Source organism: Scylla paramamosain, chromosome 25 (genome assembly GCF_035594125.1).
Source record: "Scylla paramamosain isolate STU-SP2022 chromosome 25, ASM3559412v1, whole genome shotgun sequence".
Classification (NCBI taxonomy): Eukaryota; Metazoa; Arthropoda; class Malacostraca; order Decapoda; family Portunidae; genus Scylla; species Scylla paramamosain.
This window is the reverse complement of record NC_087175.1, coordinates 7,450,001-7,475,303: the sequence shown is the minus strand read 5'-3', so window position 1 is coordinate 7,475,303 and position 25,303 is coordinate 7,450,001. Positions and strand designations below refer to the sequence as shown.

General features: G+C 38.7%; 1 protein-coding gene across 5 annotated transcripts in view; it reads left to right on the top strand.

Annotated features, from left to right (window-relative positions):
* Window positions 1–25,303, top strand: part of LOC135113190 (intermembrane lipid transfer protein VPS13D-like) — a 475,970-nt gene that overhangs the window by 27,637 nt on the left and 423,030 nt on the right. For all 5 annotated transcript variants that reach the window (XM_064028315.1, XM_064028317.1, XM_064028314.1 and 2 more), the window contains exons 9-11: window positions 4,282–4,448; window positions 18,960–19,074; window positions 20,129–20,331. In XM_064028315.1, coding sequence (XP_063884385.1) covers window positions 4,282–4,448; window positions 18,960–19,074; window positions 20,129–20,331 — 485 coding nt within the window. The remainder of the gene's footprint in view (window positions 1–4,281; window positions 4,449–18,959; window positions 19,075–20,128; window positions 20,332–25,303) is intronic.

Genomic DNA, 25,303 nt, shown 5'->3' with positions numbered 1-25,303 from the left:
ACTTTGCTTCTTCATCTTTTCCTCCTTTATTTCAACCAGATGGCACTACTGCTGTCACATCTATTTCTAAAGCTGAATTCTTTACTCAAAACTTTTCTAAAAACTCAATCTTGGACAATTCAGGGCTTGTTCTTCCCTCTCTTCCACCCTCTGACTACTTCATGCTACCTGTTAAAATTCTTCGCATTGATGTTTTCCATGCCTTTGCTGGCCTAAACCCTCAGAAGACTTATAGTCCTGATGGGGACCCTCCTATTGCTCTCCGAAACTGTGCCTCTGTGCTTGCACCTTGCCTAGTCAGACTCTTTCAACTCTGTCAACATCTACCTTTCCTTCTTGCTGGAAGTTTGCCTACATTCAGTCTGTTTCTAGAAAGGGTGACTGTTCTAATCCTTCAAACTATCATTCTATTGCTTTAATTTCCTGCCTATCTAAAGTTTTTGAATCTATCCTGTTGAAGATTCTTAAACATCTATCACTTCACAACCTTCTATCTGATCGCCAGTATGGGTTCCATCAAAGCCACTATACTGGTGATCTGACTTTTCTTACTGAGTCTTGGTCATTCTCTTTTAGAGATTTTGGTGAAATTTTTGCTGTTGCCTTAGACATATCAAGGTCTTTTGATGGAGTTTGGCACAAAGCTTTGATTTCCAAACTACCCTCCTACAACTTCTATCCTTCTCTCTGTAACTTCATCTCGTTTCCTTTCTGACTGTTCTATTAGTGCTGTGGTAGACGGTCATTGTTCTTCTCCTAAATCTATTAACAGTGGTGTTCCTCAGTTTTCTGTCCTGTCACCCATTCTCTTCCTATTATTCATCAATGATCTTCTAAACCAAACTTCCTATCCACTCCTATGCTGATGATACCACCCTGCACTTTTCCTTGTCTTTATATAGACATCCAACTCTTCAGGAAGTAAACAGTTCATGTCAGAACAGAATGTCAGACTTCTAATCTCTCTAAAATTTCTGATTGGGGCAGAGCAAACTTGGCATTGTTCAATGCCTCAAAAACTCCTCCATCTATCAACTCGACACAACCTTCCAGACTACTATTCCCTCTTCTTCAGTGATACTCAACTGTCTCCCTCTTCTACACTGAACATCCTTGTTCTGTCCTTTTTCTTATAATCTAAACTGGAAACTTCACATCTCATCTCTAGCTAAAACAGCTTCTATGAAGTTAGGTGTTCTGAGACGTCTCTGCCAGTTTTTCTCACACCCCCCACCCACACGACCAGCTTCTGACTCGGTACAAGGGCCTTATCCTTCCATGTATGGAGTATGCTTCTCATGTCTGGGGGGTTCCACTCATACCACTCTTTAAGACGGTGGAATCAAAGGCTTTTTGTCTCATCAACTCTCTTCTAACTGTCTTCAGCCTCTTTCTTTTTACTGTGGTGTTGCATCTCTAGCTATCTTTTACTGCTATTTTCATGCTAACCTCTTTTCTGATCTTGCTAACTGTATGCCTCCCCTCCTTCTGCAGACTTGCTGCACAAGACTTTCTTCTTTCTCTCACCCCTATTCTGTCCACCTCTGTAATGCAAGAGTTAATGAGTATTCTCAGTCATTCATCCCTTTCTCTGGTAAACTCTGGAACTCCTTGACTGCTTTTGTATTTCCACCTTCCTATGACTTGAAGTTCTTCAAGAGGGAAGTTTCAAAACACTTATCCTTCAATTTTTGACTACTGCTTTACTGCTTTAGACCCTTTTTGGGGACTGGCATGTGTGCTTTTTTTTTTTTTTTTTACTGGATTTTTGTTGCCCTTGGCCAGTGTCCCTCCTGTATATTAAAAAACAAAAAACTCACATATGTACTGTTTTCATGGGTAGAGGTGCTTTCTGGAGTATTTTTCTCTTTAGATTTTTTTTATATGGTTCTTGTACTAGGCAGATATTTAGGACTATTTTTTCCCTCCTTCACCATTGTGTTTGTGTCTCCACCATGGCTAAGGCTTGTACTGACAGTTCAGATATGATCATAAAAACCAAGTAATTTAGGTACTAATGAATCTGGACAGTAATTTGTCTGAGATTAATGACAAGGTACTGGAGGATATTCAGCCTGTTGAAGAGGAAGGCTGCAGGGTTGTGGCCAATATTTTGGAGATGACAGGCTGTTCATTGATGCCAGTGCTGTGTTGGGACTGCAGTGTTTCACTAACCCTGGAGCTGTTTTTTACTTATTTTTTATGGTGATTTTTTGATGGTGATTAGTATTTCTGAAATGTAGGATTATCCACAGAACAATTTACTGCATATATGTGTGTAAAAAAATTATAAATAACATGAAATACACATAGTGTGTGTATGTAGTGGAGACTGGGACTGCTGCTTATCATTAGATAGTGCATGTGGGCATGAAGGAGTTAAAGTGAGCAGTCTTACAGTGATGGCAGTGGTAAAGATCCACAGCTGTGAACATGATACTGTGGAAAAGAATATGTTTCCATACAGTTTTGATATGCAATCTTCATGAGGAAGCTTGGTTATATAGTATTCAGAGGAAAATGTCTCAAAAATATTGCACCACCAAAAAAAAAAAAAGCATGTCTTTCAAAAAGGGGAGACTTACAAAGGTATAAGCTGAATGGAAACATTAGAAATCAGTCTAGTAGATAGGAGAGGAAAAGCTATTGAGAGTCAGAATAGCCAAAATTGGCTGAAGTCCATTTGGGCCATTGGGATCATTATGTTCCAACAGGGGACTTTGAAAGCTCTCTCTCTGCAGCACCTTTGTATTGTACAACTGGCCTGAAAAGATCTGCATTTGTGTAAGAAGTTCTTTGTTGAAGTTTCACCACATGAAACTGATGTAGTCCACAAACTTTGCAGCAAAAAATACACTAATTTTTAGCACATCAGGATGTCTCATGGTTTAAAATTCATGCAGTGCACCATATGTTAAATGTACACCAGGCAGCTGAGAGCAGGCACAGTCCTCACCCAAAGCTCTGTCATATTATTGTTTACATTTGCACTGTGCTGTCACACTTGCTGCCTGCATCTGTCTGCTGAGCCTCACTGCCCATGGTGTACTGAAGGTGGATATTGTATCCACAATTAACCTAATTTTTGGAGGCACCCCTTGAAACTTCTCTCCTCACTGCTGACTTATGTTCAGTGGGCCAGCAGCAGAAATAAGCCAATCTCTGCCTAAGGACATCTGCCCTGAATCTTAAGTGATGAAATTTACTGTAAATTTTTTTATAGAGACATACTGATGTATGAGAAATTAATATACAGTAAAATCCCTCTTATCTGGCATCAACGGGACCGCCGACATGCCGGATACTTGAATATTGCTGGATACTTGAATAGAAGTGAAATTATGTCCACAATCACCACCCTGCACTCACGCATCTTACCATAACAAAGATCAGCTGATCTTAATCAGCAGCTGATCTGATCAGCTGCTTAAGTGTAAGCACAACACACTTCCTCTTTTCTACAACTTTAGGCATGATGAAGGCGTCAGGCGATAAACAGTGCACACGCGGGACTGTCACTGAGTAAACACAGTGCAGTGGGCTGCGGATGGCGCGAAGCAGTGCGCTCTGGTGGCAAGGGGACAAAGTATGCCTCGCGCGGGAATTTTAATCAATTTTATGAGTACACATTGATTTTTTATTGATTTTAAGGCTCGGGGAAAAATGTGCCGGATACTTGAAGCTGCCGGATACTCGAATGCCAGATAAGAGGGATTTTACTGTATCTCTTTAGACTTTAATATAAGTTGAATATTTTTGAGAGGCCATGTAGGTTTTGTTGTGGATTATATATTTTTATAAAAGCAAAAAAAAAAAAAAAGAAATACTGTGCTGCAAGATGTTGAATAATCTGGGTTAGTTTTCAGCAAAAAATACAACTATGGTTATCTCATATTTTTGCTATGAAGTTTATTGAATGCATCATCTGTATGTGTTCATAATTTGGAGAAGAACTACTTGGCTAAATTCAAGCTAAAGATGTAGAGACTTGTGAGACTTCTGGTGGAAGTCTCTGCATAGAAGTCTCTCATTGGCAAGTTGTTAAGTGTCCTGTTGTAGAGTTTGCTTTCTGGGTGCTCCCTTTCATAGTTGTTTCAAATCATGTTGCTTCAAATCATCAGATATTTCAGTGTATTTGAATATTATTTTCTCTCTCTCTCTCTCTCTCTCTCTCTCTCTCTCTCTCTCTCTCTCTCTCTCTCTCTCTCTCTCTCTCTCTCTCTCTCTCTCTCTCTCTCTCTCTCTCTCTCTCTCTCTCTCTCTCTCTCTCTCTCATCCTAGGTGTCTGGGTCATTGGAGGAGGAAATCCTGTATGTTCTGTCTGATACTGTTGAGAACAACACCTTCATGAAGAGAGATGCTGTATTCTGCAAGATCAGCTTTACCCTGAAGCAAAGTTCTTTCTGCCTTTCCTCCAGCAGAGGTGGAGCTGAAGATCTGGAAGGAAGGTAAGTGCTGTGCTAGACTCATAATTTATGCTGCTTTTCAGTGGATGCAAATGAATAAGTGAGGTGATGGAAAGATGTAGATTGAGATGGTTTTGGCATGTTGGAAAGAATTGGTCACTATTGTCTGGAAAACTGTCAAATTCACCAGCTGACTTAATTTTACACAAGAAGCTCATTATTCTGAAAAAGTATTTTTACATCATTTGTGTGTTATCAAATCTACTTTTAAAATATTAGGAGTATTTTTAGCCACCATCAAGCAGAGAGCAAGACGTATGGGAAAGTGAGCTAAATACTATGCACATTATCTTGGATTAGGGATGTATCCTATTGCAGTTTTTTTTCTCTTTACTTTATCCATTTAAGTTATACAGTTAACATAAAACTATGAATCCAGGCACATATGAAAGAAACAACCATGCTTTGATGCCAAATCTTAGCAGGACACTAGTGAAGATTGTTTACATTGTGTCTCTCAATGTCTTTCCTGAGTTGCCAATTGTCTGTTTACATCATTTCTCCCAAAGTCTTCCCTGTGTTGCTGCTTTCTTCTTGGGAAATAAAACCCATTCTTTCAGACCTTGGTTCTTTTTTTCATGACATGTTTGTGAAATCAACCACAGCACATATATAGACAGGTTTGACAACAGCACTGTAAACTCATATCTCCTGTCTTGGATTTTTTAGATGTTTTGGAGAAGTCGATGTCCAATATTGGCAGATCCTTTTGTCTTGACATGGTTTTGGTAGCCACAATATCTCTGCAGGACAAGTAATACTGGCTTGAATCTTTCTTGGGTCTGCCAATTAAAACATTAATTTCTGAAGAAACAAGTGGAAAATGTTTCAAACTAAACTTGTAGCAGGAGACTAGAAATAAATGTGAAAACTGATAGCCGAGTTGCAAGTATTTAACTTGTAATAACTATTCTGTAGAGTGCGCATCACTGAATCACATGGATATTGTTTGCATTTTTTTAATATATATGTACAGCACATCAAGGTGTATCATGAGAAGCGAGTTTAGAATATGTCTCCAGAGAACTGTAGTAGTGTATACCGAGTCCTGCATCAAAGTAGCCTGCAAGCATCTGCAACTTAACTCACTGCTAACACCCCAGTTGCAGTGGTGTAGACTATTTATTTTCACCAGGGGCCAATGGGGCTAAGAGTGTAAATGTTTTGTGTATGAGTGTTTGGTGTTTTTCCTGGGCCATCCCATGTGTGACTGACAGCCTGGTATATAGGTAAAGTAAAAAGAGTTTGAATCTAAATGTAATCAGTAGAATCTTGAAATTTTGGACTGAAGTGGCTCAGAAGGACCTCAGATGTAGACTTTTGCTGGAATCTGTTTGAGATAATATTGGTTGGTGAAGTATAATTAGATAAGTAAAGTCATATATAGAAATATTCATAATGCAAATAGACTGTTCCTCAAAATGATGATGATGAATACACACACACACACACACACACACACACACACACACACACACACACACACACACACACACACACACACACACACACACACACACACACACACACACACACACACACACACACACACACACACACACACACACACACACACACACACACACACACACACACACACCACTGTCATAGCAGACAGAGAAGTCAACGCAAACAGGTGCTCCTAAAAATCCAGTCATCTACGTTGCTGAGAGATGCCCTAGTGGAAATACAGAAGTGAGAGTTCACACTGGTTTTACTCGTTGCTGTCCCGTCTCCAAGAGTGTATTGTAGAAAGCAGTTAAATTGTTATAATGAGTGGTGAAGAGGGGGCTACTTTGGTTCCCACTATATTGTTTACACCAATGTGGACCATCCCGAAGGCGAGACAGAGAGACTTCTCGGGATTTGGTGAAGAGGATTGAAGGGTTGAGGAAGCAATGATGAGAAGGAGAATTATCACACTGGAAACCAAAATGAAGGAAATAAAGGATAGATTTGACAAGATGGAGAAGATGGTTGAAACTTTGATCACTGAGAAGGGGGTATGGAAAGGTGCATGCAACGATCTACATAAAAAAAAACTAATGTTATATGAAAAGAAAGCAATGGAATATGAAGGTAAAGTGGAAGAGTTAAATGTAAAACAGGAAAATTGAAAGAAAGAACAAGAGGAAGAAAAGATCGATTTTAGGAAAATTGTGGATGAACAAACCAAGGCAAACGACACAAAGCTAACAGAAAAAGTTGTTCAAGTTATAAAACAAAGAAAACTTGATGAGAGACACTGGATAAGAAAAAAAACTTATGGTATTTGGCCTGAAGGAAGAGTGTACACCTCAGTGGACTGAAAGAGAAAAGAAGGAAAAGATATGTGTGGAAAAATTAGTGGAGACATTACAAGAAGAAAAAGAGCTGACTAGAGAGATCGAAGAATTTAAAAGATTGGGTAGATATGTTGAGGGTGAACAGTGTCCTATGAAAATAAGGTTTAGGCCACAAGTGGCTGCTGAAGAAACACTGAATAATTCCTGGAAATTGGCCAAGGTGGAAGAATACAAACAACTGTGGATAAAAGAAGATAGAACCAGAGAAGAGAGAGATACTATAAATGAACTAAGAAAAGAAGCAAATGAAAAAATGGAAAACTATCAGAGGTGGAGAAAAAACAGTTCTTTTGGAGGGTCATGGACATGAAGTTGAGAAAGTGGTACAGGAGGGAAGTAAATGTGGAAGGGGAAGACTTTTTTTTTTTTTTTATGTAGGAAGGATACTGGCCAAGGGCAACAAAAAATCTAATAAAAAAAATGCTCACTGAAATGCCAGTCCCATAAAAGGGTCAAAGCAGTGGTCAAAAATTGGTGGATAAGTGTCTTGAAACCTCCCTCTTGAAGGAATTCAAGTCATAGGAAGGTGGAAATACAGAAGCAGGCAGGGAGTTCCAGAGTTTACCAGAGAAAGGGATGAATGATTGAGAATACTGGTTAACTCTTGCGTTAGAGAGGTGGACAGAATAGGGGTGAGAGAAAGAAGAAAGTCTTGTGCAGCGAGGCCGCGGAAGGAGGGGAGGCATGCAGTTAGCAAGATCAGAAGAGCAGTTGGCATGAAAATAGCGGTAGAAGACAGCTAGATATGCAACATTGCGGCGGTGAGAGAGGGGCTGAAGACAGTCAGTTAGAGGAGAGGAGTTGATGAGACGAAAAGCTTTTGATTCCACCCTGTCTAGAAGAGCAGTATGAGTGGAACCCCCCCAGACATGTGAAGCATACTCCATACATGGACGGATAAGGCCCTTGTACAGAGTTAGCAGCTGGGGGGTGAGAAAAACTGGTGGAGACGTCTCAGAACACCTAACTTCATAGAAGCTGTTTTAGCTAGAGATGAGATGTGAAGTTTCCAGTTCAGATTATAAGTAAAGGACAGACCGAGGATGTTCAGTGTAGAAGAGGGGGACAGTTGAGTGTCATTGAAGAAGAGGGGATAGTTGTCTGGAAGGTTGTGTCGAGTTGATAGATGGAGGAATTGAGTTTTTGAGGCATTGAACAATACCAAGTTTGCTCTGCCCCAATCAGAAATTTTAGAAAGATCAGAAGTCAGGCGTTCTGTGGCTTCCCTGTGTGATATGTTTACCTCCTGAATGGTTGGACGTCTATGAAAAGACGTGGAAAAGTGTAGGGTGGTATCATCAGCATAGAAGTGGATAGGACAAGAAGTTTGGTTTAGAAGATAATTAATGAATAATAAGAAGAGAGTGGGTGACAGGACAGAACCCTGAGGAACACCACTGTTAATAGATTTAGGAGAAGAACAGTGACCATCTACCACAGCAGCAATAGAACGTTCAGAAAGGAAACTTGAGATGAAGTTACAGAGAGAAGGATAGAAACCGTAGGAGGGTAGTTTGGAAATCAAAGCTTTGTGCCAGACTCTATCAAAGGCTTTTGATATGTCCAAGGCAACAGCAAAAGTTTCACAAAAGTCTCTAAAAGAGGATGACCAAGACTCAGTAAGGAAAGCCAGAAGATCACCAGTAGAGCGGCCTTGACGAAACCCATACTGGCGATCAGATAGAAGGTTGTGAAGTGATAGATGTTTAAGAATCTTCCTGTTGAGGATAGATTCAAAAACTTTAGATAAGCAGGAAATTAAAGCAATAGGACGGTAGTTTGAGGGATTAGAGTGGTCACCCTTTTTAGGAACAGGTTGAATGTAGGCAAACTTCCAGCAAGAAGGAAAGGTAGATGTTGACAGACAGAGCTGAAAGAGTTTGACTAGGCAAGGTGCAAGCATGGAGGCACAGTTTCGGAGAACAATAGGAGGGACCCCATCAGGTCCATAAGCCTTCCGAGGGTTTAGGCCAGCGAGGGCATGGAAAACATCATTGCAAAGAATTTTAATACGTGGCATGAAGTAGTCAGAGGGTGGAGGAGAGGGAGGAACAAGCCCAGAATCATCCAAGGTAGGGTTTTTAGCAAAGGTTTGAGCAAAGAGTTCAGCTTTAGAAATAGATGTGATAGCAGTGGTGCCATCTGGTTGAAGTAGAGGAGGGAAAGAAGAAGAAGCAAAGTTATTGGAGATATTTTTGGCTAGATGCCAGAAATCACGAGGGGAGTTAGATCTTGAAAGTTTTTGACATTTTCTGTTAATGAAGGAGTTTTTGGCTAGTTGGAGAACAGACTTGGCTTGGTTCCGGGCAGAAATATAAAGTGCATGAGATTCTGGTGATGGAAGGCTTAAGTACCTTTTGTGGGCCACCTCTCTATCATGTATAGCACGAGAACAAGCTGTGTTAAACCAAGGTTTAGAAGGTTTAGGACGAGAAAAAGAGTGAGGAATGTACGCTTCCATGCCAGACACTATCACCTCTGTTATGCGCTTAGCACACAAAGACGGGTCTCTGACATGGAAGCAGTAGTCATTCCAAGGAAAATCAGCAAAATACCTCCTTAGGTCCCCCTAACTAGCAGAGGCAAAACGCCAGAGGCACCTTCGCTTAGGGGGATCCTGAGGAGGGATTGGAGTGATAGGACAAGATAAAGATATGAGATTGTGATCGGAGGAGCCCAACGGAGAAGAAAGGGTGACAGCATAAGCAGAAGGATTAGAGGTCTGGAAAAGGTCAAGAATGTTGGGCGTATCTCCAAGACGGTCAGGAATACGAGTAGGGTGTTGCACCAATTGCTCTAGGTCATGGAGGATAGCAAAGTTGTAGGCTAGTTCACCTGGATGGTCAGTGAAGGGAAAGCAGTGAAGGGAAAGCCAAAGCTGGTGGTGAACATTGAAGTCTCCAAGAATGGAGATCTCTGCAAAAGGGAAGAGGGTCAGAATGTGCTCCACTTTGGAAGTTAAGTAGTCAAAGAATTTGTTATAGTCAGAGGAGTTAGGAGAGAGGTATACAGCACAGATAAATTTAGTATGAGAATGACTCTGTAGTCGTAGCCAGATGGTGGAAAACTCAGAAGATTCAAGAGCATGGGCATGAGAGCAGGTTAAGTCATTGCGCACATAAACGCAGCATCCAGCTTTGGATCGAAAATGAGGATAGAGAAAGTAGGAGGGAACAGAAAAGGGGCTACTGTCAGTTGCCTCAGACACCTGAGTTTCAGTGAGGAAAAGAAGATGAGGTTTAGAAGAGGAGAGGTGGTGTTCTACAGATTGAAAATTAGATCTTAGACCGCGAATGTTGCAGAAGTTAATGAAGAAAAAGTTGAGGGGGGTGTCAAGACACTTAGGGTCATCGACGGAAAGGCAGTCCGACCTGGGGACATTTATGGTCCCCTCCCCAGATGGGGACTCCGAGGCTGGTGTAGGAGTCGCCATGATTTTAAAATTTTTGAGTGAAGGGTGTGTGTGTTATTAGGTGCTTGTAGTTTTGTGTGGAGGAAGAGAGTTGTCTTTAGAGGGCAGGCTGTGACTGCCCCCTTGTGTTGTGAGACACAAAGGGAAACGTTCAGTGAGGTCACAGCTGAGTTTAATGATAAGTTCACAGCACCCCCTGAACAGTGCTTTAGACCTCACTGGGAGTAATTATCGTTTTGGCAGGTGCCTACTGCCTCCTCCGAGGCAGTGTTGGAACTAGAAGACTATTTAAAAGAGGAGAAACTGGTCATCATGGGAATTGTTGAAATTAAATTGTCAAGTGAAGGGGATATGTTAAATATTGGTGAAGGAAAATACAACCTCTGGATGAGAAATAGAAAGAATAAATGGGGAGGTGTGATGCTTCTAGTTAGGAAGGATTTATTAGTGGAATCTGTCACATATGGGCTGGAGGAGGCAGAAGTATTGAAAATAGGTTTAAGGCAGAATATGGGAAGATACCGTAACATTGTGGTGACCTATGTTCCCCCCTATTTCAACTCTTAGAGAGAGGATGAATATAAGAAAATGCTTGAGGACACAAGGACATGTTTGGCAGAGCTGCTTGAGGAAAATGATGATATACTCCTGATGGGGGGACTTTAACAGTAAAGAGATATCTTGGGAGAATTGGACCACAGAAGGCATTGAGTCATCATGGGGGAACAAGTTACTAGACTTGGCTATTGAAAATTTCCTGACACAATGGGTTACAGATGACACAAGATTTAGGGGAAATGAAGCATCTTCAAGGCTCGATCTAGTTTTCACCAAGGAACAAGAAATAGTAGACCTTAAATACATAAACCCAGTGATCATGTGCTGATTCAGTTCACAGTTATGGAAGCTGATTCAGTTCACAGTATAAGAAAAGAGGACCACAGAAGAGAATGGCTAAACTATAGCAAGACTAACTTTGGACAACTTAGGAAGTATTTCAGTGAAGTGAATTGGAACATAGTTATTCAAAAGGAGGACATAGAGGAAAAGTGGACAGCCTTCCTGGACATTTATAATAAGGGAATAGAGAAATGGGTACCCAAGAGATCAACAGAGAACCTTTTCAAAAAGGATTGGTACAATAGGAGATGTGCAACAGCTAGATTGGAGAGAGAAAAAGCATGGAACAAGTGGAAGAAAAACAAGAGACTGCACCTGTGGAACAATCATATAAGGAAGAGGAATGAATATGTCAGAACTCAGAGATGAGCAGAAAATTTTTGAAAAGAATGTTGTGGAGAAATGTAAAGACCAACCAAAATTATTTTATAAATTCATCAATGGAAAATTAAAGAGTAAAGATAAAATAAGCATGGTAAAATCTGGAGAAGAGACAGTGGATGACCCAGAAGAGGTAGCTGAAGTGTTTAATAGATACTTCCACTCTGTGTTTACTAAGGAAAATGACTTCAGAGGTGAGAGGACAGCATTAGAAAAAGGAAGCGACCTAAAGGAGATTAAAACATCAGTAGACGTAAAGAATATGTTGGAAGACATGAATGTAAGGAAAGCAATTTGTCCTGATGGTGTATCAAGTTGAATTTTAAAAGAGTGTAGCTCACAATTAGTCTCAGTGCTGCACAATATAATTAGCACCACCCTGGTAAAAGGTAGAGTACCCATAGATTGGAAACAGGTGGATATTACTCCAATTCACAAGACCGGAAGTAAAGAAGATCCATTAAATTATAGACCTGTATCGCTCACAAGTGTGGTGCAAAGATTTGTGAAAAGATTATCAAGAACAGATGGGTGAAATACCTAGAAGACAACAAGGTGATTGCAAGAGAGAGATGGATGGGCTGACTGCATATACTTAGATCTGAGAAAAGCATTTGATAAAGTTCCGCACAGAAGACCAATATGGAAATTGGAAAAAACTGGAGGACTTGGTGGATCACTGTTAAAGTGGATGACTGACTTTTTGACAAGCAGACAAATGAGGACAGTAATTAAAGGCAGCAGGTCAAACTGGAGAACGGTAATAAGTGGAGTCCCACAAGGTTTGGTACTTGCAGCTATTATGTTAACAGTTTATGTAAATGATATGACAGAAGGTGTAGAAAGTTACATGAACCTTTTTGCTGATGATGCTAAGATTATGAGGAAAGTAACAAATGAAGAGGACTGCAATGCTTTAATTCAGGACTTAATTAAGATTAATGAATGGTCATTGAGGTGGAACATGGAGTTTAATGCTAAAAAATGTAGTGTAATGAGGTTTGGGAAAAGTGTGAGAAGACCAGTTGGCAACTATTACTTAGGGAATGAGGAAATCTCTATAATATCAGAAGAAAAAGACCTAAGAGTAATTATTACTGATAATTTGTCATTTGGGAAGCACATAAACAAAATTATAGGAGAAACATAATCTGCTGAGAAACATGAAGATAGCATTCTCCTATATTGATGAAGATATGATAAAAAACTGATAACAACGATGATACATCTGAGATTGGAGTACGCAGCATTAGTATGGTCGCTAAGTTTGAAAAAGGATACAAGAAAGTTAGAAAGAATCCAGAGAGCTGCAACTAAAATCCCTGCAAGCTTAAGAAAGTATAGTTATGAGGAAAGGTTGAAGAGATTGGGCCTGGCTATACTAGGAAAAAGGAGGATAAGAGGTGATTTGATGGCAATATATAGAATATTGGAAGGAATGGAAAAGTTGGACAGAGAAGACCTCATGATACCAGATACAAGAGACACAAGACGACATGGAAGGAAACAGAAGAGACATCAAGAAATGTATCTTCCCACACAGAAGTATAACAGTGTGGAATGAAGTTAAGGATGAAACTGTGTGTGTAAAGACAGTTCATAAATTTAAAGAAAATCGAGATAAAAGTCGATATGGAGATGGGACAGCACGATCCTAGTGTGGCTCTTGTCCTGTATTTCACAACTAGGTAAATACGCACACACACACACACACACACACACACACACACACACACATATCTCCAAGGTAGGGAAATGAGTACAGTAATCAGAGATAATAAATCAAGTTGGTGCGAAGTAACAAACGGAGTACCACAAGGGTCTGTGTTGGCACCTATAATGTTTAAGGTCTATATAAATGATATGACGGTGGGTTTAAATAGCTACATTAATATGTTTGCAGATGATGCAAAATTGATGAAAGCAATAAAGAACCAAGAGGATTGTGAGGAACTACAGAGGGATATTGATAGAATTTATGAATGGAGTAAACGATGGAAATTATAATTCAATATAAAGAAGTGCCATGTAATGGAGATGGGAAGAAGTAAAAGGAGACCTTCATGGGAGTATAAGATGGGAGGTATCACAATACCAAAGAGCAAAGAAGAAAAAGAGTAATAATTCAAGACACGCTTTCACCAGAAAAACACATCAATGGACTATTTGGCTCTACATATAATTTGCTAGCAAATATCAGGGTGGCATTTAATTACCTAGACAAAGAAATGATAAAGCAAATCATAACACACATGATACGTCCCAAACTGGAATACGCAGCAGTGGTATGGTCTCCACACAAAAAGAAAGATATAAGGAAATTGGAAAGAATACAAAGAACAGCTACGAAAATGATACCTGAATTGGAAGACCTAAGTTACGAGGAAAGACTGGAAGAAATTGGATTACCAACACTGCAAGAAAGAAGGGAAAGAGGAGACCTGATAACAATGTTCAAATTAGTAAATGGCATGGAGAAGATAGACAGAGATGACCTAGTTGTAAAAGTGGAGGAAGGAGATAGACGTACAAGGGGACATATGAAGAAATTAAAGAAGAGTCATTGTTGGGAGATATTAAGAAATACAGCTTTCCGCATCGAACGGTTGAAATATGGAATAACTTAAAAGAAGAGGTAGTTGCGGCAAAGAGTGTGCACATGTTTAAAGAGAAATTGGACAAATTCGGGTATGGGGACAGGACTAATTGAGCTTTGACTTGGACCCTGTACTATACAACTAGGTAAATACAACTAGGTAAATACACACACACACACACACACACACACACACACACACACACACACACACACACACACACACACACACACACACACACACACACACACACACACGATCATCTTCCTGACCATCTCTTCATCCATATACGCAAAGGCCTGCCTTATTCTTCTCAACAAGTTATAGGAGAAACCTATTATTTGTTGAGAAGAATAAGGCAGGCCTTTGCATACATGAATGAAGAGATGGTCAGGAAGATGATTGTGTCGCTGATAAAACCTAGACTAGAATATGCAGCAGTAGTGTGGTTGCCATACAAGAAAAAGGATATAAGGAAGTTGGAGAGAGTTCAGAGAGCAGCTACGAAGATGGTGCAGTACCAAGTATCAGGGACTTGTCATATGAAGAGAGACTGGCAAGGATACATCTACCAACATTGGAAAAGAGGAGAGAAAAGGGAGACTTAATTGTGATATATAAAGCATATTAGGGAGTAGAGGAGATGGACCGGAGCGAGTTAATGATCTGGGATACAAGGGACACTAGAGGACATGGGAAGAGGCTGAAGAGGAGTGCTTGTAGAAGAGACGTCAAAAAGTATAGTTTCCCAAATAGAAGTGTTGATGTATGGAACAGTCTGGATGAGGAGATAGTAAATGCAGAAAGTATACATGGATTCAAGGCTAAGTTGGATATTAACAGATATGGAGATGGGACAGCACGAGCATAGGTCTTTTCCCATAAAACACAACTAGACAACTAGGTAACACAAACACACACACACACACACACAAATGGAAAGGAGAGGTAAGAGCTAATTAAACTGAGGGAGGAAGTAAAGGCATAAAAATGAGGAGAGAATGGAAGAGCTGGAGATATTCTATTAGAGAGTTTGGACATAAAAGTGAGAAAGTGGTATATAAACAGGAGGGAGAACAGGGAAACAAGGTAAGGAGAAAAGAAGACATATGGAATGTGGCATACACTAACATTAATGGCCTTATCGTGCAATTAAGGGAGTGAAATGTTTATTTAAATGAGAAAAGTCCAGATATAATGGGCCTCACAAAAGTAAAATTTTATGATGAGTTAGAAGAAGTAAAGAACACTCAACAAAATCGATACAATTTATGGAAAAGAAGTAGAACAAATGAAAAAGGAGGAGTGATGTTTTTAGCCAAGAAAAGCTGAAAAGTGGTTGAAATAGAATGTGGCAATGAACTAGCAGAGGCATTAAAAAATTGGAGTGGAAAATATACTAGGCAAAAAGAGACAATTCATAGTGACTTACATACCATCCATAACCAATGCTGGTCAGACAAAGAATATGAAGAAATGATAAAAAGACACAAAGAACTCACTAGAGAAAATGCCAAGTGGTGATAAAGTGATTATGATGGGAGACTTTAACTGTAAGGAGGTGTGCTGGGAAGATTGGTACACTTAGGGAACAGAATCATCTTGGGGAAATAAATTATTACAGCTGGCAATAGATAATGTATTAATGCAATGGATAAAAGGTGATACAAGATTTGGAAAAGATGGAAAAACATCAAGAGTAGATCTGTTATTTAGCAAGGAACCAGAAGGAATTAATAATGTTCAGATAGTGTCCATTAACCAAAAGTGACCACACTACCATAGAATTCAATATAAATGAGGAAATAGAAGGTAAAAGGAATGAAGAACACCATGCTGGAAGATTAAACTATAATAAGGCAGACTTTGACAAAATGAATTTTTTTTCAAGAATAGAGATGGGATATGTTCTATAAGGATACAGGGCTCCAATAGAAGTGGGATGAGTTTCTTAAAATATACAAAGAAGGAGAAAAGAAGTTTGTGCCTAAAAGGCAGACAGTAATAGTTGATAAAAAAGCATGGTTTAAAATGATGTTTGATGATGGTTTAATAAGATGTGAAGCAGCTAGGACAAAACAGAATTCATGGAAAAGTGGAGGGAAAAAAAAATAAAATAACCTGTGGAATAATTACAAACAAGCAAGAAATGCTTACATGAAGGTCCTGAGAGATGAACAAAGACAGTTTGAAAAAGATACAATAGACAGGTGTAAGCATGAGCCCAAACTCCTCTACATACATGTGAATGGTAAACTGAAAAGCAGAGTGAGCATAGAAAAACTAAGGGTGGATGGAGTGGTATATGATGACCCAAAAGAGATGGCATAAGTGATGAATAAGAGCTTCAAGAAAGATTTTACAAAGGAAAAGGAATTTTATAAGGTACAAAAAAATAGAAAAATGAAGGAATTTCAAGTAACGATATAGGAAATTAATTAAATTATCAAAATGTTAGATGTGAGAAAGGCCGTAGGATCGGATGGAGTGTTGGGATGAGTATTAAAAGAATGCAGTAACCAGCTTAAAGATAAATTATATACCATCATATGTACCTCTACTGATGAAGGAATAGTTCCACAGGATCAGAAAAGGGCAAATATTGTGCCCATGTTTAAAGGAGGAGACATGCAAGACCCACTAAATTACAGACCAGTTTTGCTGACGAGTGTGGTAGCAAAAGTAATTGAAAGGGTAATAAAAACGAATGGACCAAATATTTGGAAGACAGCAAAATTCTTACAAATTGTCAATTTGGCTTTGGAAAGGGGAAATCTTGTCTTACCAGTTAGTTGCGTTATTATCCAAGAATGATTGCTATAATACAGGAGGAAGACGGTTGGGCAGACTGCATTTACCTAGATTTAAGAAAAGCTTTTGATATGGTGGCACATGAAAGATGTCTATGGAAACTGGAGAAGATAGGTGGTGTAAATGAAAGCCTGCTGGAATGGATAGAGGATTTTTAAAAAAACAGAGAGATGTGAACAGTGATAAGGGACCAGGCATCAGTGTAGAGCCCATTATTAAGTGGGATCCCCCAAGGGTCAGTGTTACCACCAATTATGTTTGCGGTGTAAATAAATAATATAATGGAGAATGTATCAGCTATGCAAGTCTTTTTGCTGATGATGCAAAACTTATGAGAAGAGTGAAGGAAATTAAGATTGTGAAGAATTCCAGAGATCTAGATAAGGTGTGGGGGTGGAGTATTAGATGGCAAATGGAATTTAACTTGGGAAGTGTATAAAGATGGAGTTTGGGAAAAGTAACAGGTGTAGTTATAACTGTAAAATGGGGAATGAAACAATTAATAAGACAACAGGAAAAGATTTAGGAGTGATATTCCCTGAGGAATTATCACTGGGAAAATATATGAATAAGATAACAGGTGAAACTCTCACTCTACCAAGAAATATAAGAGTTGCCTTTGTTTATCTAGATGAAGAAATGATGAAAATAATCAACACAATAAGTCCAAGATTAGAATATGCAGTGTTAATTTGGTCACCACATGAAAAAAAAAAACACAAAATTAGAAGGCATTCAGAGAGCAGCTACCAAGATGATACAAGAATTGCAAGATCTGCCATATGAGGAGAGACCAGCTAGGATGCAACTCTCAGTCTTGGGAAGGAGACGAGAGAGAGGCGACATGATTGCATTTCACAGATTACTGAGTGGGATGGAAAAACTAAATAGGGAAGATCTATTTGTAATGAATGAAAGAGAGACAGGGGGATATGGGAGAAAACTAAAAGCAACCACCTGCAGAGGGGACATAAAGAAGTTCAGCTTCCCTCATAGAAGCATAGAATGGACTGAAGGGGGAAGTGGTGTGTGCTAGAAATATTCATGACTTTAAGGAAAAGTTGGATAAAAACAGTTATGGAGATGAGACAGTACAAGCTTAGCTCATCTCCCCTATGTCACAACTAGGTAAAAAGAACTAAGTAAACACACACAAGTTTACACACACACACACACACACACACACACACACACACACACATGCACACACATACACTTATATACAACGAGATTGTATACTTGCATAATATCCTATGGGGTTTACTTGACTTGGTGATTCATTCTCTTCTGTTTTGAATTTGAACTTAGTCAGGTCACCACTAGCATGCAGCATTCTAATGTGAATTGTGCTGAGGTCAATTTGTGTCCAAGTTATATTCAAATGCAGGGGAGGGTTTAAAGCCTAATGTGGGGATAGACTGCAACAAGCTGCAGTGAGCATGGTAACACCAATGCTAGGGGAATGAGCATGCTGCTGCTGCCACTACCACCATACACAGTGATGCCAGTTTAATGAGAAGGTCAGACTGCAGCTGCTGCTCTCTACAGTGATATCAGTAGTGAATGTTCATCAACTATGTGTGTAAACAATGGCTCTGTGTGGTTTTTAATGATTTTTACTGTACACCATTGGTCTTTATTCATTATCTTTTTGATGTTTTATGAACTCCTATGTATTTATTACCTTCAGTTATATACTTTTGAAATAATTGAATGTTATAGGTAGTCTGAAAATATTTTAATTTTGGGCGGCCTGTCTCAGCCAGGTCAGAATTGTAGTCATTATATGCTATTTTCATTAAAATTCAGGTGCAGATTGCATCTAATGTGGGCTGATAGTGGAAGCAGACTTCTGCATTAACGGCAACTTGGCTGTACTTGATTTTTGGTAGTGCAGCAGAAGATGAGTCTCTCTCTCTCTCTCTCTCTCTCTCTCTCTCTCTCTCTCTCTCTCTCTCTCTCTCTCTCTCTCTCTCTCTCTCTCTCTCTCTCTCTCTCTCTCTCTCTCTCTCTCTCTCTCTCTCTCTAATATCCCAATCTTACCCAGAGCTGAACTGTTTGAGCTGGAGTTTGCTGATGTGAAAATGGGGCTTGAGTCTCGGCCAAGGAGCAAATCCTACAAGTTCGACATTGAGTTGGGATCCCTGATGCTAAAGGACAAGGTAAGTGTTGCTTTGGAGACATTTAATAGTGAAACAAAGAAAAAAAAAAGATGAATACTTATGTAGCAAGTGATATAACAGATGACATTTAGTTTAAATTTGTAAAAAGCAGCAGATGTATTTAGGTCATTCAAAGAGTAAATCCCATGAGCTGTTTGTAGGTTATTCAGAGAGTAAATGTCATGAACTGTACTGGAATTACTAGGTATAGATAAAGTGGAAATGGGCTGCTTGATGGCTATATACAGTATAAAAGTAATTAAACAAAAGAAGAAAGAAGAAAATTTTATGTAAAAGACCACTTATGATATTCCTCATAACATTAGGGAGAAAAGAAAATGACTAATTTGATGAATTTGATGTTAAAAGATGATGATAAGAGGATGGATGAAAATTTTGGTAGGTTGTTGAATATGTTGTATTTAGGGAATTAGAGACAGTATTGGAGGAAGATAAAGAAGGAGAAGGAGGGAATGAGGGAGCTGAATAAAATGATGTTAGTGAGGATATAAATGATGATAATGGATATTGGGAGGGACTGAACGAATTAGAACAAAATGCTAAACAAAATTTTGAAGTATTAATTAATATAAAAAAAAAGAAGGAAGGAAAAGAATGGCATAAGTAAGAATAAGTGAGGATAGAGGAAGAAAATATGAGTGAATACTCTGAAGGAGACTAAATCAAAATTATGAGTTTTTAATATTATTTCTTTTTTGGCCAAAGGTTGGATACTTTTTACTACACCTTGTATAAAGGATTAAAGATGGAAAATATGATTCAAGATTTTGTGGTTTGATATGTTTCACTTGAGGTAAGTATTCACTTTGTGACATATTTTGAATACTTTCCATCTCTGCACTTTGATAACATTGCTTCTTTTGATTTTTCCTTGTGTGTTCATTGAGTAAGATATGCCTTTTTATGTACCTTGTAATAGGTTTTCTTAGTTTTTTTTTTTTTTTTTTTTTTTTTTTTGGCCTTGGCCTTATATGACATGAAAACATGTGTTAAAAAATGAAGTAGCAAGTGAGACTGATATTTTTCCCTTCAGGTGACTCCTGATACAGTCTTCCCTCAGCTGCTATCACCCCAGAACCGTGCACCAGTGCCATCCTTCACCAGTGCTCTCTCCCGTACCTCCACCATGTATGCAAAGCTGACCAGCATCATATCCCCAGCACAAACCAAGTCTCAGGGACCACTTTTCTCACTGTGCTATGAATGTCGACCATTCAACTCAAAGGCTGATCACAGGTAATTTGTTCTATTAGCAGAGACTAGAGAAGTTGTTTCTAGACTTAACAGTTCATTGATCCTTATAGGGAATCCTTGTTTAATTATTGATCTCTATTAATTTATTACAGTTATATTCAGAAACTATCAAATTAGTAAATGCTATACTACTATTGTTCCAAAAAGGCCTCCATCTGTATGGAAAAGTGTAGAAAGGGCAAATTTTGTCTTCTGTAAAACCTGTTCATAGGCCTTGCCTACACCTACATACACACACACACACACACACACTATATATATATATATATATATATATATATATATATATATATATATATATATATATATATATATATATATATATATATATATATATATATATATACAGTAAAATCCCTCTTATCCGGCATCAAAGGGATTGCCGACATGCCGGATACTTGAATAGAAGTGAAATTATTGAAATTATGTCCACAATCACCACCCTACACTCACGCATCTTACCATAACAAAGATCAGCTGATCTTAATCAGCAGCTGATCTGATCAGCTGCTCAAGTGTAAGCACAACACGCTTCCTCTTTTCTACAACTTTAGGCATGATGAAGGTGTCAGGCAATAAACAGTGCACACGCGGGACTGAGTCACTGAGTAAACACAGTGCAGTGGGCCGCGGGTGGCGCGAAGCAGTGCGCTCTGGTGGCGAGGGGACAAAGTATGCCTCGCACGGGAATTTTAATCGATTTTATGAGTATACATTGATTTTTTATTGATTTTAAGGCTCGGGGAAAAATGTGCCGGATACTTGAAGCTGCCGGATACTCGAATGCCGGATGAGAGGGATTTTACTGTATATATATATATATATATATATATATATATATATATATATATATATATATATATATATATATATATATATATATATATATATCAGTGCTGGGCACCACAAACCAAAAATCACTTCAGGAAACCACAGTTCTGCAAACCCACAACCTACCTTCCACAACCACAAATCCACAAACCTCTTGACATTTACTTTTCTGCAACCACAAATCCGCTAACCACAAACCATTCCTTAATATCTTCTTCATTTTATAACAGAATCATTAAAACATGGTTAAAACAATTTAAAAGGGTAGGTCAGTCAGTTATTATGTAGATAAGTAAATGTGTTGATTAACTTTATTTTAATGTTATCATTATCATTATGATTGTTAATGTTATTTTAATGTTATTTTAATATTATGTTACCTAGGTTGTGTCTTGCCTGGGCTACCCACCTGCACGGTGGAAAAAGCTAAGGTATATAGATAGATAGATAGAGAGATGTTAATTTTTATTTTATTATCACAGGACAGTTGGGGATTCGAATCCAGGCCCACTTAACACCTGTTGGGCCCGTGTTTGAATCCACCACTGCCCTGTGTTGAAACTTGCTTGATTTAGTCCTCCTCCAAAAATTTCGCATGACGTTAGCATAAGGAAAAAAAAAAGGCTAAATTATAGGTGAACATTTTGAAATGTGGTGCTAAATGGGACAAAAAAGGGCACTAGTTATGGAACAAGAAACGTAAAGGTTTGGTGCTAGATTATTGTGAAAAATCAGTAGAAAACAAGAAACGTAAATGTTTGGTGCTAGATTATTGTGAAAAATCAGTAGTAGATTTAGCGCCAAAAGTGCACTAGTTATGGAATAAGAAACGTAAATGTTTGGTGATAGATTATTGTGAAAATCGCTAAATTTAGCGCCAAAAGTGCTAATTTGGCAACACTATGCCTGAGCTAAAGGTTTCTACTTGCCAACTTGACAGTTCAGATATGGCAAGTTTTGGCAACCCAAAACATGCTTGTGCTTGCTTTACCACATGTTTTGTGGATATGTTTGTGTTTGCGGAAGTAGTTCTGCAAAGTATATATATATATATATATATATATATATATATATATATATATATATATATATATATATATATATATATATATATATATATATATATATATATTAAGGGTGTATATGGGCAGGGGTCTTTCTCTAATACATATCTCATTGAATGTGATAGCTAGTTGAGCATTTATTATTTTTCTTAAGATATTTTCCTTATATCTTATGATTGTCTTATATTCTTTTTTAATTGGCTGTATGACTTCGCCGAAGCTAGTCATTTTCGCTAGATCGTGATTTCGGGTCCTTGACCCTTCTTCAGTAGCGAAGGTCTTTCCGTATTGAGGGTGTCGGAGAGAATGGCTCAAGCTGATTGCGGGGGTGTATTTATACCGGTAGGCTTGTCACCCCGCTGCGTGTCCTGGTCTCTGATTGGCTGACAGCTGTCGCGGGCTGTGCTGGGCTGCTATCCAAGCTGGGTCTTCGCGCGCTTGGTAATGCTTGTAGGTCTTCGGATTGTTGATTTAATGTAGGGTTTGTCTCTTTTATATATATAGTGCTTCTAAGATGGGGAGACGCCTGGTGTCTGGGCATGTAGTTAGGATCTCCGTTTTATCTACTAGCATTCCTCTTGTGATGTTTATGTTATGCTTCTCATTCAGATGTTTCTTGGGTGCTCCTGCTGCGAGGTGGAAAGTTAGTCGTTGGGAGAGTCTTGTTGTCGTCATGCCAACATAGGTTGTTGATGACAACAAGACTCTCCCAACGACTAACTTTCCACCTCGCAGCAGGAGCACCCAAGAAACATCTGAAGGAGAAGCATAACATAAACATCACAAGAGGAATGCTAGTAGATAAAACGGAGATCCTAACTACATGCCCAGACACCAGGCGTCTCCCCATCTTAGAAGCACTATATATATAAAAGAGACAAACCCTACATTAAATCAACAATCCGAAGACCTACAAGCATTACCAAGCGCGCGAAGACCCAGCTTGGATAGCAGCCCAGCACAGCCCGTGACAGCCGTCAACCAATCAGAGACCAGGACACGCAGCGGGGTGACAAGCCTACCGGTATAAGTACACCCCTGCAATCAGCTTGAGCCATTCTCTCTGACACCCTCAATACGGAAAGACCTTCGCTGCTGAAGAAGGGTCAAGGACCTGAAATCGCGATCTAGCGAAAATGACTAGCTTCAGCGAAGTCATACAGCCAATTAAAAAGAATATAAGACAATCATAAGATATAAGGAAAATATCTTAAGAAAAATAATAAATGCTCAACTAGCTATCACATTCAATGATATATATATATATATATATATATATATATATATATATATATATATATATATATATATATATATATATATATATATATATATATATACATACCATAAAACCTCCATAAACTGAACCATATGAGGTGAGATGACTGACGGTTTATCCAAAAGTTTGGTTTATCCAACAATACACATGTATGTTTATTGTTATTTAAAGCATATTTGTAAGCACATGATCATATTACAAGCCCCATGATAGATATTAATTTTACAGCATATTTTGTTATTACACACTGTACACAATGCACTAGCTGAGGTGCATTCAGTTGGTTGACTTGGGTCACACAAACCAAGGAAGTGGTGTGCTCTGTGCTCTGATGATGTCACAACAAAAATGGCTGCCCAACCATACTTATACAGTGAAACCCCAATTCATGTCAGGGTTATGGTCCAAAGGTACCTGTGAAGTACTAAAATCTGCAATATATTGACTGTGATTCAGAAAAAAAAAAAAGTAATTAACCCCTAACTCGGCGAGTTGTGCACAACACAGCAACCACTACCACTGACCCATCGATAACCAGAATGTTTGTACAACACTTACTTAACACACCAAACCAGCACCACCACAAGAATAATAACCCATACATGTCAAATGGTGACAAAACCTGCTTCTGCATGATCATCCAACCTAATCACCATCCAGCAGTAACAGCAATGTACAGCACTCACATGAACATGCCAAGCCGCCACCAATCCAAGTACACCAACCCACAAACAATGTGAGAGTGACAATGAAAATTAGTGCTTGCGTGGCTGACCAACCAACACCAGCTGGTGCCCACTCCGCCTGCTAACAGCTGACTGTTGATGGTGATGGGCTGGTGTGAACCGTGCCATTGCCTCCGGCTGGCCGCCACATTAGCAGGTAGTGTTGCTAAATATACAAATGCACCTAAACCCTCATCTGGATATTTCCTCAACCCATGCCATGATTTAGCATTTATTTTATCAAATATAATAGCTGATTTTTCTACAATAAAATGGGATTTTCTGCATTCTGAAAATAATTAAGTTCCAGTGAAAAAAATACGAAAAAGTGAACCTTTGATGACTGAACTGTTATAAACTGGGGGTTCATTGTATTGGCGTTACACTTGCTCATTTATTGCAGATGACTACAATACTATCTGCACACATGCAATGACATGCACCAGTAAATATAGTACTGAGTCTTAAATATACAAAAGAATGAAAATAAAGGAAATGGGATGGGTAATGAATGATATTAGTAATGGATCTTCAACAAAAACCTCGTTGCCTAGGGCAACAAGTGCTCTGTAATACAAATCACCAATTGGATAAGCATTAGCCATATGTTTACTGCCACAGGCCATATGTTTACTGGTAAAATGTACCTGTTTCCTGGGAGGTGCCCAAAATCTTTCATTTGGGCCACTTGGGTTACCCGGGCTGCCTGAGTACACATTTAGTCTTTACTTACGAGCTCACTTAACTGTACACAACACACTGGTCACATAAGAGCTAACATAACGTTACACACTGTACTACTAGTCTACTTTTGCTTGTCACTCAGGGTTGCCATAAGGGTGTTTCAGGTTATCTGATATTTGGCTTATTTGGGTTTGGTTAAGGGAGGTTTTACTATATATATACTCGTATATATATATATATATATATATATATATATATATATATATATATATATATATATATATATATATATATATATATATATATATATATATATATATATATATATATACACACACACACACACACACACACACACACACACACACACA